At 58.7% G+C, this 12,765-nt stretch overlaps 1 protein-coding gene across 3 annotated transcripts; it reads right to left on the bottom strand.

Moving 5' to 3' along the window:
- Positions 1-8,017: 8,017 nt before the first annotated feature.
- Positions 8,018-11,523, bottom strand: LOC121336484 (cell wall protein DAN4-like). Of its 3 annotated transcripts, none has more exons than XM_041405663.1 (5): positions 10,962-11,523; positions 9,442-9,825; positions 9,123-9,242; positions 8,748-8,833; positions 8,018-8,532 (listed from the first exon to the last, which is right to left on the bottom strand). In XM_041405663.1, exons 1-5 carry the CDS (start codon positions 11,062-11,064, stop codon positions 8,458-8,460), a joined length of 768 nt encoding a protein of 255 aa, XP_041261597.1. In that variant the 5' UTR covers positions 11,065-11,523; the 3' UTR covers positions 8,018-8,457. The 3 variants fall into 3 exon arrangements, with proteins under 3 accessions (XP_041261597.1, XP_041261598.1, XP_041261599.1); XM_041405664.1 differs by having other exon boundaries at positions 11,338-11,523; XM_041405665.1 differs by lacking the exon at positions 9,123-9,242.
- Between the last annotated feature and the right edge of the window lie 1,242 nt (positions 11,524-12,765).

Here is a 12,765-nt window from a genome sequence, read left to right as displayed (position 1 = left end):
GGCCAGGTGATGGGGGTCCTACGGGTTCATGAACTGCTGAGCTGGGGGTATCCCATGCCAAGGTCGAGTCGGTGTCTGGCCCTTCGGCCCCAGGGAGTCCTGCTCCCACAGGAGCACCAGCTGCTGCTCCCCATGGCTGTGACCCTCCAAAGGACGGAGAGCCAGGTGCTCCCTGGGCAGCACTGAGGTCAGGGCTCACTGGTGTCTCTGCCTCAGACACAGGGCCAGCCACTGGTCCCAGGGGTGGGAAAACAGCCCCAGGAGCACTGGCAGATTCACTGGGCAGGTCCCCTGGTCCTTCAGGCCCTGACAGATCAGACTCCATTCCAGCATTGCTGGGAAGTGCAGGACCAGGTGAGGACACTTGTCCCAGTGCTGGGGCTCCTCCTGTTCCTGTTCCATCCCCAAGTGCTGATGGAGGGGAAAGTTCAGAATTTGCCAAGTCTTCTGTTCCTGCATTCATCAGGTCTCCATTATCAGCAGGAGATACTGAGGGCTGAAGGGCTGGAGGACTCATATCACTCTGGGTATCTTCATAGGGACTGGCATCCCCTGAACCTTCTGCCTGTGCCACATTCCCTACCCCCTCAGCTCCCTGACCTTGGATCCCAGCAGTGGGCCATGCCAGTCCATCAGGTTCAGAAGGCGCTGGGCTGGGGGCATCTGAATCTGAAGTCAAGCCAGTGCCAAGTCCATCGGCTTCCTGGGGAGCTCCAGCTGGCGTCTCTGCTGGCTCTGGCTCCAGATGGAGAGATGGAGACATGGCTGCTTCTGGGCCAGCAGTGAGGTCAGCACTTGCTGGTGTCTCTGCTGCACCATCAGCTTCAGGCAGGGTGCTGGCTCCAGCCTCTGGGGCCGGGTGAGCATCCCCGGGAGCGCTGGGGGTGTCTGTGGGGGATGTCAGAGCGTCAGGAAGCAGCAGTGGCTGTTCTCCAGCGGGGGTCTGCTGTGGGGCAGGCTGGAGGGACGGACTGGCCAGATCCACAGCTCCTACATCCCCTGCGGGCAGGGCAGTGGCTGAGACTGGGAGATTCGTGTCACTCCGTGCATCAGTGGGAGCCCCTGGTGCTGGCAGTGAGGTGGCAGTGTCCTCGGTTTCCTCAGGCGCCACTGGTGCCCTGCTGGCTGCAGGCTGCAAGGCTGAACCAGAGGCGTCTGATGACATCCCGGGAACTCCCTGCCCATCCCCATCCCCACCATCGGATGGTGTCAGCGAAGTGTCTGGGCTCAGAGCCTGGCCAGGGAGGAGGGAGGACTTCCCAGGGTTTTCCATTGTTCCTGACATCACTGGGCTCTCTGGAGGTAGTGGGGATGAGTTGGCTGTGCTGAATTCACCATTTATTGCATCTCCTGGATCTCCAGATTCTGAAGCCAAGGGACTTTCCTCACCAGCTGGGGCCATTTCTCCTGCTGCTTCTGGGTTAATGCCCTCAACTCCGCCCACTGCTCCGTCCTGCTGGTTTGGAAGCAGCTCCCCAGCATCAGGACTGGAGCCTGAGGATTTGGCACTGGCTTCACTTTGAATATCTTCAGGCAGGATTACACCTTCCTCGACTGCTGCCTCGGCTGTGGTCAGCCCTTGGCTCGGCAGCACAGTGACACCAGCAGTTGGCTGTGGCACCCAGGTGACTGCCAGTGCAGGGGTGGTGTGGAGGGATGTGGTGCCAGTACTGAGGTCTGTACTGATGTCCTCCTTCACATCCTCCAGGACAGGGGTGGTCCCTAGAGGGACATCAGGAGTGACCTGTGGTTCATCATGCACTGCTTCTGGGGTGACAGCGGGGTGCTGTGTGGTGATGGCAGCAGCAGTCGTGGCCGCATTGGGAGTAGCTGAATGTCCCTCAGTACTCTGAGTCGTGTTAGGAGCCTTGGTCCCGTTCACCAAAGCCGGCAGTGAAGGGCTGTATTCGCTCGTCGCCATCACTGGGTCCACCTCAGTCCAGGGAGGGAAGGTCTCAGCATCAGCTGCTGTGGTGCTCCTCTCTGTAGCATGGGGCCACTCGTCCTCTGTTGTCATGGGGAAAGCTGTCCCCACTGTAAAGGACCCATCGGTGGTGACAGGGACAGCAGTAACAGCCCCAAGCCCTGCAGAGAAGCACAAAGTGGAGTGTTATGGTGGGAGCTGGAGCTGGCAGCCTGCCAGGCTCAGACACCTCTCCGTGAGAATCACAAAGATCCCACCATTTCTTAAACCCCTTCTGTCTCATCCCACAGCCTTACAAGGCCCTGATTTAAAAGCCAAGGAGTGCAGTCTGGGCTGCCTTATGTACAGCACTGCACAGCACCTCTTGCATCCTCAGCATCAGCAGCTGGCAGTGAGGCTGGACACAACTCAGGTCAGAGGGAGACACTGGTGCAAGCACAGAGGAAAAGCACCTGGACCCAGCCCGGTCATGCTGGGATGGTACAGAGATGCCTGGCCACTGGGCAGAGCTGGAGCCCAGTGAGTCTAATTCATAGCCCTGGGGGTGTCTGTGGAGCTCTGCCACCTCAGGGCAACCCTCAGCCCCCTTTCCATCGCTGCAGGGACAGCTCCCAGCACAGTCGCTTCTGCAGAGCCTGGGGGGGTTCTGTGATTTTTCACCTTTTGGGTGTCTGAGGGACATTTAAATAACTTTACACAAAGCCCTTTGTCAGACAGGAAAGCCAAGGCTTAGGGAAGACTTCCCTGACTGCAGATTTATTCTGATCTGCTGCACTTAAAGCAGGTTCAATAAAACTCTCCTGGGCTGGGCGCCTGCCTGCTCCTGCCCCCAGCCCTCTTTCCTCCAGCTGAGTGAAGGCACCAGGGTTTCCCCACCCATGGAGGAAATATTTGCAAGCTCCCAGGACCAAGCCCGTCTTAGAGCTCTCTCCTCCTGCTGCCCAAATCCTAACCCACACCCAGGAGCTCTGCTGAAAGGAGGAGACACCTGCCCACATCCCAGACGTGTCTCCCAGAACCTACTGGCACCCATGGGTGACGTTGCACACGGTCTTATTTTTAGGACAGGAACACAGGCTCTGGGGTGACCAAGCTGCCGCCGTTGGCTCCGTGAGGAGCCGGGTGGATCTGCTGACGCTTGGCTTTAAGGAGCTTCAATTAGGGGAGAAGAAGGGCACCCCGATGGCAAGATCCAGCAGGGCTTTGCCACAGCCTGACAGCCCCAGCCTGTTCCCAATCCTGGTGCTCCAGTTCATCAGGTTCCCCCTGACAGACAACCAGATCTCCCTGCAGCAGAGGTGCCTCCAACCTCACCGCCAGCTCAGCTCGTTAGCTCCCAGATAGCTTGTGCAGGGTCATTAATGAATATTAGCTCCCATGGCAGTCCAGTCCTCGAGGGGTCCATCCTCTGCTAGACCCACATTCCCTTTCCTGGCAGGCTGCTTCAGTGTCATCTTCCCTGGCTGGAAAAGGCTCTTTGTACCAGCCCCCTCAGCCAAAGGAGCTCAGCAGCTTCCATCCCCATCTCAGGGAAAAAAAAGTACATCAGTCAAGTCACCTCAGTTTAGTTTGGCCCACTCGCCCCAGTAAATCACTGTTTTATCTTAATTCTTCAATGTGGAGCAGGAAACACCATCTACCCCACACACCCATTCATGGGAAGTTTGTGTAAGAGCAGCATGGAGCACCAGCATTTGCTCTTCCCTGGGATGTGGGAGGGATGGGAGCATCCCTGGGTCCTGCTCTGCCAGCTGGCTTCCCTTGGCTCCTTTGCTGGAGGGGTACAGAGCTGCCTGCAGGCTTCCAGGCTGGGCTCTCACCTCTCCCACGGCTCCACGCCTGCAAGCAGCCCCTCGGGGTGATGCCTGCCCTGTAAAATGCTTTTCCAGATCTTTGGCTGCAATGCCTTGCAAGGACTGGTCGAAAGAGGAGTTTCCAGTGCAGCCAAGAGTGAAAAGCATCTCGCAGTGTACCTGCTGCACCCTGCCAGGGCTCGGGTAGCACATGGGCCAGCAGAAAAATATAGGACATACCGTGCAGAATCCACGCGCAGCATCCCAGCAAGGTGGAGAGCGTCCATCCCCTGGTCCCCATGCCTCAGGCCTCCACACAGGCAGAGCGCTAGGAAGCTCAAAGGGAGGAGAGAGCAGCAAGGAGCAGCTCCCTCCGTCCCTCCCTGCCTGCCTCTCCTGCAGAGCTGGAGTCCCACAGGTGCTCCTGCTCCTGCTCCCTCCTATTTATAGGGATGGCAGAAGGAGGCAGGTTGCCGACGTCCTCTCCCGCCCCCGGTCCCTTCCCTCCACTGTCCCTGTCACCTTTCCCTTCCGGCTGAGCCCTCCCCCTCCCAAGGGCTGGGTGCCCTGTCCAGCTGGGGCATGGGCTGGGTGTACCTAAAGCCCACCTTGCAGGGACCCACATCTCCCCAGGCTCTCTCCTGGGCTCAGCCTGGTGCAGCTCCCTGGGCTGCAGAACCAGAAGGTGAAGCTGAGCCCAGAGCTGTGTGTGGCACTGCCAACAGTGGCATGGCAGTCACCCCACTGATCCCACACAACCTGTTCCCCATGGCAGTCACCCCACAGACCCCACTCCACATGCAGGGTATGGGGCCACAGAGCAGTGTGTGGTGGTGACAGAGCAATGCCAGCTGGTGTCACCATGCCTGTGAGGACACCATGGACACTAAAATCACCAGCTGAGCCATGTCTCAGCCCAGAACAAGGCAGAACACAGGTCTCCACTTGGGTGCCCCAGAGCAGAGGCAGGTTATAAAGCAGGGAGAAGCATGTCTGGGTGAGGCCCTGGGGTGTCAGTTGAGCTCCACAGTGCTCAGCTGTAACGAGGAGCACTGGGGATCCCTCTTCAGAGCCCCAGCACACCCCAGTGGGGTTGGAAACCTGCACCTCAGTCTGGGCACAGCAGTGCTGGGGTGCTGGGAGGGAGTAAATGGTCCAGGGAAGCTTCTCTGCAGGTTGGACCAGCATCCCCAGAGGATGGAGCAGGAAAAGGAACAGACCCAGACCCCCTTCCCTGCTGTGGGGATCCCCTGAATCACTTCACCCCTATGTCTCACCCCCCTCCTCCTCCTGGAGCAGCAATTCCTACACACCCCCTTGAAAAATGCTGCCAGCTCCCCTGTGAACAGCATTATGCAAACTCCCACCACTACATGGTTTTGTAGTCAATTAAACACTTCTTAACCAGAAATGCCCCCAGGCAACTCCTGCAAAGTGTTATGAGGGGTGTTAGGCAGTACACGGTGTCCCGCTGGAGCCGGGCAGGCAGCACGTCAAGTGACACCCCGAGCCAGCAGCGGGCCCTGGGGACGGGGAAACGCCGGGGGAGGCCAAGTCACGGCTGAGAAACCCCGTCCTGTAAAACCCACGCAGCACCCCCGGCCGGGGGAACCGGCACAGACCGTAAACCGGGGGAGCACCGCTCACCTGGAACTAAACACCCGCCCACCAAAACGTGTAAAGCTGGGGGGACAGTGCGCTGGGGGTCTTGCAACCAGCACTGCAGGTCATGGGGTGGCTGACCCATCAGCGACCACCTGAGCAATGACCACACCAGGGCTGATGGAGGATTTGAGAGATGCAAACCTGCCGTGGGAGAGTGGTTCCTGCCCGTGCTGACGATGCTGTATCACTTTGGAAAGCAACCCCAACAGGGAATACATGCTGACGCTGGGGAGTGTTGCTCCTGATGGTGTTTGAGGTGCAAAATGTGGTGGGAACCACAGGGATTGTTGCAAACATGCTGCTCAGCATAGAGGAAAACAACTCATCTGGAGCAAGGGGCTGGCCCCAGCCTGCCTGCAAGCTCCTGTCTGTGCTCCACAGGGGCCAGCACTGTCTGGAGACCTTTGTGCCTGAAACTGCTGCCCGTGCTGTGCCCCAGAAATGCCCATCTCCCATCAGAGTCCTAGGGCTGACAAACAAAACTCATGCCTCTGCTCAGGCATTGGCACACCCTTCCAAGAAAGCCCAGAGCCACCAAGGGATGTCCCATCTTGAGGACAGTACCCTGCTACCACTCTGGGAAGGGGCTTCTTATTGATCTTTTGCTGTGTCTGAAAGCAAGGTCCTGGAAAAGCACTGGTTCCTGTAAAAGTCATTAATCTGCTGTTACCAAAGACCAAAGCATCATGTGGGCACTGGAGCCCTTCAGGAGCCTGTAGCCAGGGGGCAATTCCATGAATCCCAGCAGCCAGGGGCTCTGCACCGTCCAGCATGGCAGAGCATGGCCCAGCACAGTGCCTTATCAGCTTTCCTGGAATTAATGGGCTGGTTGTTCCAGTCCTGTGGAGAACACAGCATCTCCTACTGGCTCCCCTCCAGCCTCCTGGCAAGGGCACTGGGAGAGGGCTCAGGGGTGGCAATGGGGGAAACCAGGTTATCCATCAACCCCACAGGTTCTGGATGACTTGGCATGCTGGGTGTGTTGCAACACACTCCTGCCAAGAGTGGGAGCTGGGCTATAGCCATCAGCAGGGGTGAAGGGAATGGGGACACTGGAAGGGACACCTGAGTCACAAGGCTCTTGAGAGATGCCCCATGATGCTGCCAGGTCCTCCGGAAGTGACAGTCACATTGGGCACAAGATTTCTTCCTTTGGATAATGCTGAAAGATTGGAGTGTATTACAGCAAAGAGGCTGAGAACTCTGTTGTGGACTGGGAAAGCAGCAGGACTTGGATGCAGCCTCCCAAGCCCCTCTGGGCAGCGGTCAGTGGCAGGCCAGCAGCCATGGGATGAAGGTGGCACTTCGAGGACAGCAGGCACAGAGAGTATGCGCAGTGCTGGGGGCTTGTCAGAGCTCTGTGCCACCACTGCCTGGCCAGGGACACCGCTCCAAGGGAGCCACATCCTCCCTCTGTGCCACTCTTCTCCCTCCCAGGCCGGTGGCAGAGGGGACCAGAGCATCTCCTTCCCCAGGGCCCCCCAGCCACGATAGCGGTGGAAGGGGGCTGTGCCAGCAGGGAACAGTGAGTACCCTGGTCACCTTTTCATCCCAGCACTTCAGGACCTTTTCCTCCCTTTGTGACGCAGTTTGGCTCCATTACCCCGGCCTTGGCACCTGGCCATGTCCTGGGGTCTGAAGTTATGGATTCAACAGCCGGAGAAAACAGCCCAGTGGGACGCGACGTGGGAGGACTCTTGGCCCAGCTCCAAGGCGTAGGCAGACCACAAGGATTTCTTTCCCAGCACCCCACCAGGCAGCCAGCACAGGGACTCCTTCCAACAGGCTTTGCCCTGCTCCCCAGCTCCTTGCCCAGCTGCCAAGGGATCTCTCTCAGTCTCAACGGGTCCAACAAGCCCACAAAAGCCAGGCAGCATCCTAAAGAGCAAAGGGGCCACTCTGGAATGCAAGGGGAGCATCCTGACAAGCTGCCTGGGCACAGCCTCCCGCCCCAGCCCAGCCTCTCCCAGGCCCTGTGAACTGGCAGGCAGCTGGGTGATCCCACGGTGTCTCTCCCCATCCTGTCCAGCTGCTGGCTCTTTCCCAGCCAGCTGACAGTCCAGGCAGCCTGAGAGAAGTCCTCAGGTTAGGAATCCCACAGCCCCACACGCCCCCTCCCAGCCCTCCCTGTGCCGGGGCAGCGAGGGCTGCCAATGAGAAGCAGGGATCAGCCAAAAACAACCCCTGACACGCAACAAGGCCATTTTGCTAATTATTTCAGTTTTCAATCTCCAGGCGAGGTGGCTTGCTAAGGCTAATAATTGCTTCAGTTGGATTTTATCTGGCTAATTAATCAGTTAATAAATTACTTTGCTGCAGGGGGACAGATGTTGCAGCCGTCTCCTTAGTTGGGGACTGGAAAAAACAGGGAAGGAGCACAGCCCACGGGATTTCCACAGCCCCACAATGCTGCCCCTGCAGCTGTGGGGCGTTATGGGGCAGAGAGCTCCAAAGCACAGACCACCAGTGTGCCGGGGTGCCTTGGGAATGTCTGCAGCAGCCTCTGGTGGGAGGAGACAGCACTGAGCCTGTCTCTCCAGGCAAAGCTCTGGGGACTCAAGTTTTCCTCACCGGTACCTCCAACAGATGGCAAAGCTGGAAACTGGGAAAGACAACTTGGAAAATAAAGAAGTCATCATTTCAACAGAGAAAACATGGAATTTCTATTTACTGCCCGGCATGGGTGCTCTCCTCTGTCAGCAATACCACAGGTGAGCCTTGGGCACAGCAGTACTGGGGGCTTCAGTCTCCTTCTTCTCATTCCCCTGTCCCCAGGGTGGCTTTGATGGATGAGCCAGCTCAGTCCCAGATGTAAAGACCAGTCCCGTGGGGTCCCCTTCTCCCTGCTCCCCAGCAGAGCTGGAGGGGGAACCAGGTCTGGAGCAGGGTGGTGGGGAGGGCTCAGGCTCTTCAGATAGGCTGTGGAATGGTCAGGAGGGGACTGGGGGTACAAAGTGAAGGACAGGAAGCCCAGGTTCAAGAGGAGCTGTATGGGATTCCCCAGGGGCCTGCAGCACCATGGAGTGAGGAGCTGGGAGCAGTCCAGGCGGGAGCAGGCCAGGTGAGGAGCACCAGTCAAGTCCTCCTCTTCCCTCGCCATGCCAGTGACAGGCCAGCACACGGGAACGCTGTCTGCAGGTCCTCACGGAGCTGGGGGGAAAGAACAGCCATCAAACTGTGCCAGAGATCTTCCTACCCTCTGTCCCCACAGGAAGGGCCTGGTCCTGGACTATGGCAGCCAGAGGAGGGTCTCCCCTCCATCTGAAAGGGCTCTGGATGACATTCAATGCAAGATGCAGCCATTCCCCTCCCCAGCTGAGTGAACCACAGCTGGCAGATGCAGAATCTCCTCCTGCACACCTCACCTTGGCCAACACCAGCTCCTGCACTGTGGTGTTCCCCAGGTCCAGAGGGGTGCTTAGCTGCAGCGACAGAAAGAGGTGAGACGCACCTGGGGATTAAAAACAGGACTCAGGTTATTGCCCTTGAACCCTGGGCTGTGCCAGAGGACCTGGGGGTGTCTCCCCAGGGTTGCTGGCACAGACATGGAACGTCCTCCCGGGTTAATTGGTCATGGACACACTACACTGCCAGAAGAAGCCTCTCACTGTACAGCAAACCCCAAAGCATCAGCACCTCCACACTGAGAGCACAGCAAGAGGAGTGGGGCTCCAGGACCCCCTGCACTGGCCCCAAGCACCGATGCTGGGGGTGCTGATGGCCACGGGCACTGCACTTACTGGTGTTGGAAGAGCCAGAGGGGCAGACTGGCGGCAGCGTTGGCAGGTCTGTAGGCGTGCTGAGGGTAGTAGCCTCTGAGGTCTGGGCTGAGCTGGTGGCAGGGGAGGAGGGCTCAGTGCCTGGGCAAAGCAATGTTAGGTTAGTGCTGTCTGCAGGGGTACAGGAGGCTCCTGCAGCTGGGGACAGGCCTAGGTGAAGCCACCTGTGTGAAGCCACCCAAGTACATGAAATTCCTGTGGGGATTTGTCACCCTGACCACGTCCCTGCCTTCAGAAACCCACCCAGCTGCACTGGGGGTCCCAGATACTGTCAGGGTACCTGGAGTCGACTCCCCAGTTGAGGGGAAGATGTCAGGAGTGGTTCTGGCTGGGTGGCTTGAAGAGGGAGCGCTCATGGGGTCTGATGTGCTGATTACAGGGCTGGCTGTGGTGTCTGCCAGGGTTGCCAAGGTCTCTTCTGTAGATTCAGCTGAATCTTCTGTAGTTGTGGTGGGAGGAAGCACAGTGGGAGGTGATGTCTTGCCAGTCTCTATGGATGTGCTGGACTCCTCTGGGGTGGAGGCCTCTGTTTCAGGGCTGGAGGAAAGGAGGGTGGCTGTGGTGGTGGAGTCAGTGGTAGGCAGCAGTGTTGAGCTCTCCACGGGTGTTGAGGAGGTAGGGCGAGCTGGGGACACAGTTGCTGTCACCCCCATGGCAGTGGTCTCTGCAAAGAGTTGGGACAATGAGATGCACAAGGGTTGGTGGTGAAGGGCTGAGTCCATGGCTGTGCTGGGCATGGTGCAGCATCACCACCACAGTGAGTCCCCAAGGGACTCAGAGCTGCACCAGCCATGGAGCACTGGGAGGGGGAGTTCACTGTCCTGCATGGACCACACACACAGATGTCTTCAATGGGTATCAGCCAGGCTGACCACATAAATCCCCAGCCTGGCAAAGCAGGAACAAGCCATGGCCATTGCTGGTTTCAGGGCAGAAACTCCTCTCGGTGCCAGTCCTAAGACCCATTCCACCATCTTCACCCATCCCTGGAGGAAGTCAGACAAACCCGTCTGACAGGAAGAGCCAAGCAGGAACTGGTGACCGTGAGACAGTCTGGAAGTGCAGCAGCAGCAGTTTAAACAAACCCTCTGTGCTGCAGATAGTCAGGAACTGATAGTGGTGGGTGTAAATAATGGCAGCGGGGGAAGCAGCCCCACAAAGGAACAAATCCCAGCTTGCAGCTCAGGATGAGCAGACGTGCTGTGACCCACAAAAGCTCTGGGAGGGAGGGGGTGGGGCACAGGAGGGCTGTCCTCTCTTCCACTATGGATTGTACCAGTGTGCTGTCCCCAGAAAAGCCCAGGGATCTGGAACCCTCTCTAAAGGATAGGCAGGACAGCCTGGCTACCTGGACCTTTGTCAAGGGGTGTCTGTGAGGTGGTGGCTTTGGGATACCAGACTGGATTCCCCAGTGATCCCAGCACAAACCCAGTGAGTCTGGGGCTCTGCTTGCATGAGAATGGGAAACCAAACCACAAGCTGCTATCTGCATTCAGCCAAGCAAGCAGAAACTTCCAAAACCCCAGGCAGCCATGCTCTCTCTGCACACAGCAGCTAGCTAAACAAAAATACAGAGAAGGGCAAAGGTCTGACCCTAGCCCTTGCCAGGTGAGCATCTGCACAGAAGGGTCTCATCCTCACAAAAGGAGAAGCAGCAAGCTCACCTCTGTTTCCCATTTAAGAAGCAGGACACAGCCCCGCAGCACTGCACCCCGCAGGTGCCACCCCTCCACCCTGGGGAATGACGCTGCCCGCTCACCACCCACCCTGCAGAGAGCACTGAGCCCACTCAGCCCTTACCCAGAGCCAGGTGCAGCACGGCGAGGCAGGTGAGGCTCAGCAGCAGCAGCAGCAGCAGGGGCCAGAGCAGGGGCAGGGCCAGCCCTCCTCTCTGCCCAGCCATGTCCAGGTGAGCAGGAGCTGACAAACCCCCACGGGCACCGCTCCCCACAGCCCCAGCACTGGGGTTTACAGGTCTCCTTCACCCAGCAGAGAAGGAGCATCCAGGTGGGTCCTTTTACCCTCCAGGTGCTGGCAGCAAGGCAGTGGGTTCCACCTGACACGGACACTCCCAGGGACTGGTGCAATGCCCAGCAAACATCAACCACACAGCTGGACCCAGAACAGCCACAAAAAGCAGGCAGGACAGGCCACCAAGGCCACCACTACTACAGACCTGGCTCCTGTGGCCGTCCTCTGCCTGCAGTGGGGAGGGTGACAACAGAAAAAAGCCCAGGAATGCTCCAGGCTGCCCGGAACCCCGCACTTCACCACAGGGGTGATGTTTGGTGGTGGCTCCCAGCACCAACGCCCTCAGGAGACAACAGCCAGCTCTGTCTGAGCGCGAGGAACCGGCCAGGAGAACAGGCAGCGCTCAGGAAGGGCGTGCCCCAGGCTGAGGGTTTGTCCCCTGGGCTGTCTGTGCAGGCATCACTTCCCCGTGTCACAGCGTATCACAGCCCAAGTGCGCTGCTGACAGCTGGGGCTGCTTCCTTCTTCTCAGGGTCAGGGACAAGAGCACTCGGAGGTGCCAGCATTCCACAGGCAGGCAGGCGTGCTGGAGGGTTGTCAGGGCATAGCCACCCTGCTGTGAGCAGCTGCACGGGGGCACTGCCAGGGCACAGGCACACTGAGGCCATCACCAGGGTGCTGGCACTCTGATGAGGTGCTCTCACAGCAGGCACGGGGCCAGGGTGAGGTACTCTGTGAGGATACACCAGCTCTGCTGGGGTACAGGGACGCCAGGAACATGTGCATGGCCAGGGGTCTGGGGCAGGGTACAGTGTCCCTGTCCTGGCTGAGGTGCACAGGGTGGGCTGTGACCAGGGTATATCTGCAGTCCCAGGATAAAGGCTCCTCCAAACAGCCACCAGGATACAGCCACACTGACAGGACACAGGTGCCCAGTAAGCAGCACTGCCAGGGGACTGCAGGGGTACAGTCACACTCCTCGGGGTACAGGCTACATAGATTCTCCAAGGGGTGTGTGCATACAGGCTCAGTGCTGGGGGCACAGCCACATGGCAGCACTGTCACACAGGTCCCCAGCCTGGGACCCAGCCACTGGCCTGCAGAGCCTGGAGACCAGGTGGCCCCTGGGGGAGAAGCTTGGCTGAGCAAGATGAGAGATCCTGTGGGGATTTGCCACCCTGATCCTGCCCTCCAGGTGCCCTGTAGCTGCACTCACCTGCAGTGTCACTGGGGGTCTCTGGTTCTGTTGGGGTGGAAGTACCAGGGGTGGTCCCAGGGACCTCTGTGGTGGTAACAAGGGAGGTCGTGGTGTCTGATGGGGTCGTCAAGGGCCCATCTGAAGTGTCTGTCGCTTCTGGGGTGGTGGAAGAAGAGGTGGTGCTGGTCCCTGAGGATGTGCTGCCAAGCAGTGTGGTCATGGCTGCCTCTTGGTGGGTGCTGGTGCCAAGTGTGGTGCCCACCCCAGGGGAGGAGAGAAGAGTAGAGGTGGAGAGAGGCAGCATGGTCATTTCAGCTCCAACTGAGCTGACAGCCAGGGCTGTGCTGGTCCCCACAGACGTGAAGGTGGTAGTCTTGTCACAGCTGGATGTCATGGCCATGGAGGCTGGAGTTGGCGTGCTGGTGGTGGTGAGCC

This window comes from Onychostruthus taczanowskii, unplaced genomic scaffold (genome assembly GCF_017590055.1).
Source record: "Onychostruthus taczanowskii isolate IOZ18803 unplaced genomic scaffold, ASM1759005v1 scaffold24, whole genome shotgun sequence".
NCBI lineage: Eukaryota > Metazoa > Chordata > Aves > Passeriformes > Passeridae > Onychostruthus > Onychostruthus taczanowskii.
Note: the sequence above shows the minus strand (reverse complement) of the source record. Positions and strands in the feature narration are given on the sequence as shown.

Coding starts and splice junctions, on each gene's coding strand:
- LOC121336484 (XM_041405663.1), bottom strand. CDS start 11,064: ATGGCTGGGCAGAGAGGAGGGCTGGCCCTGCCCCTGCTCTGGCCCCTG. Junction 9,243..9,441: donor AACTGGGGAGTCGACTCCAG/GTACCCTGACAG, acceptor TGCTTTGCCCAG/GCACTGAGCCCTCCTCCCCT. Junction 8,834..9,122: donor CTCTGGCTCTTCCAACACCA/GTAAGTGCAGTG, acceptor TTTAATCCCCAG/GTGCGTCTCACCTCTTTCTG.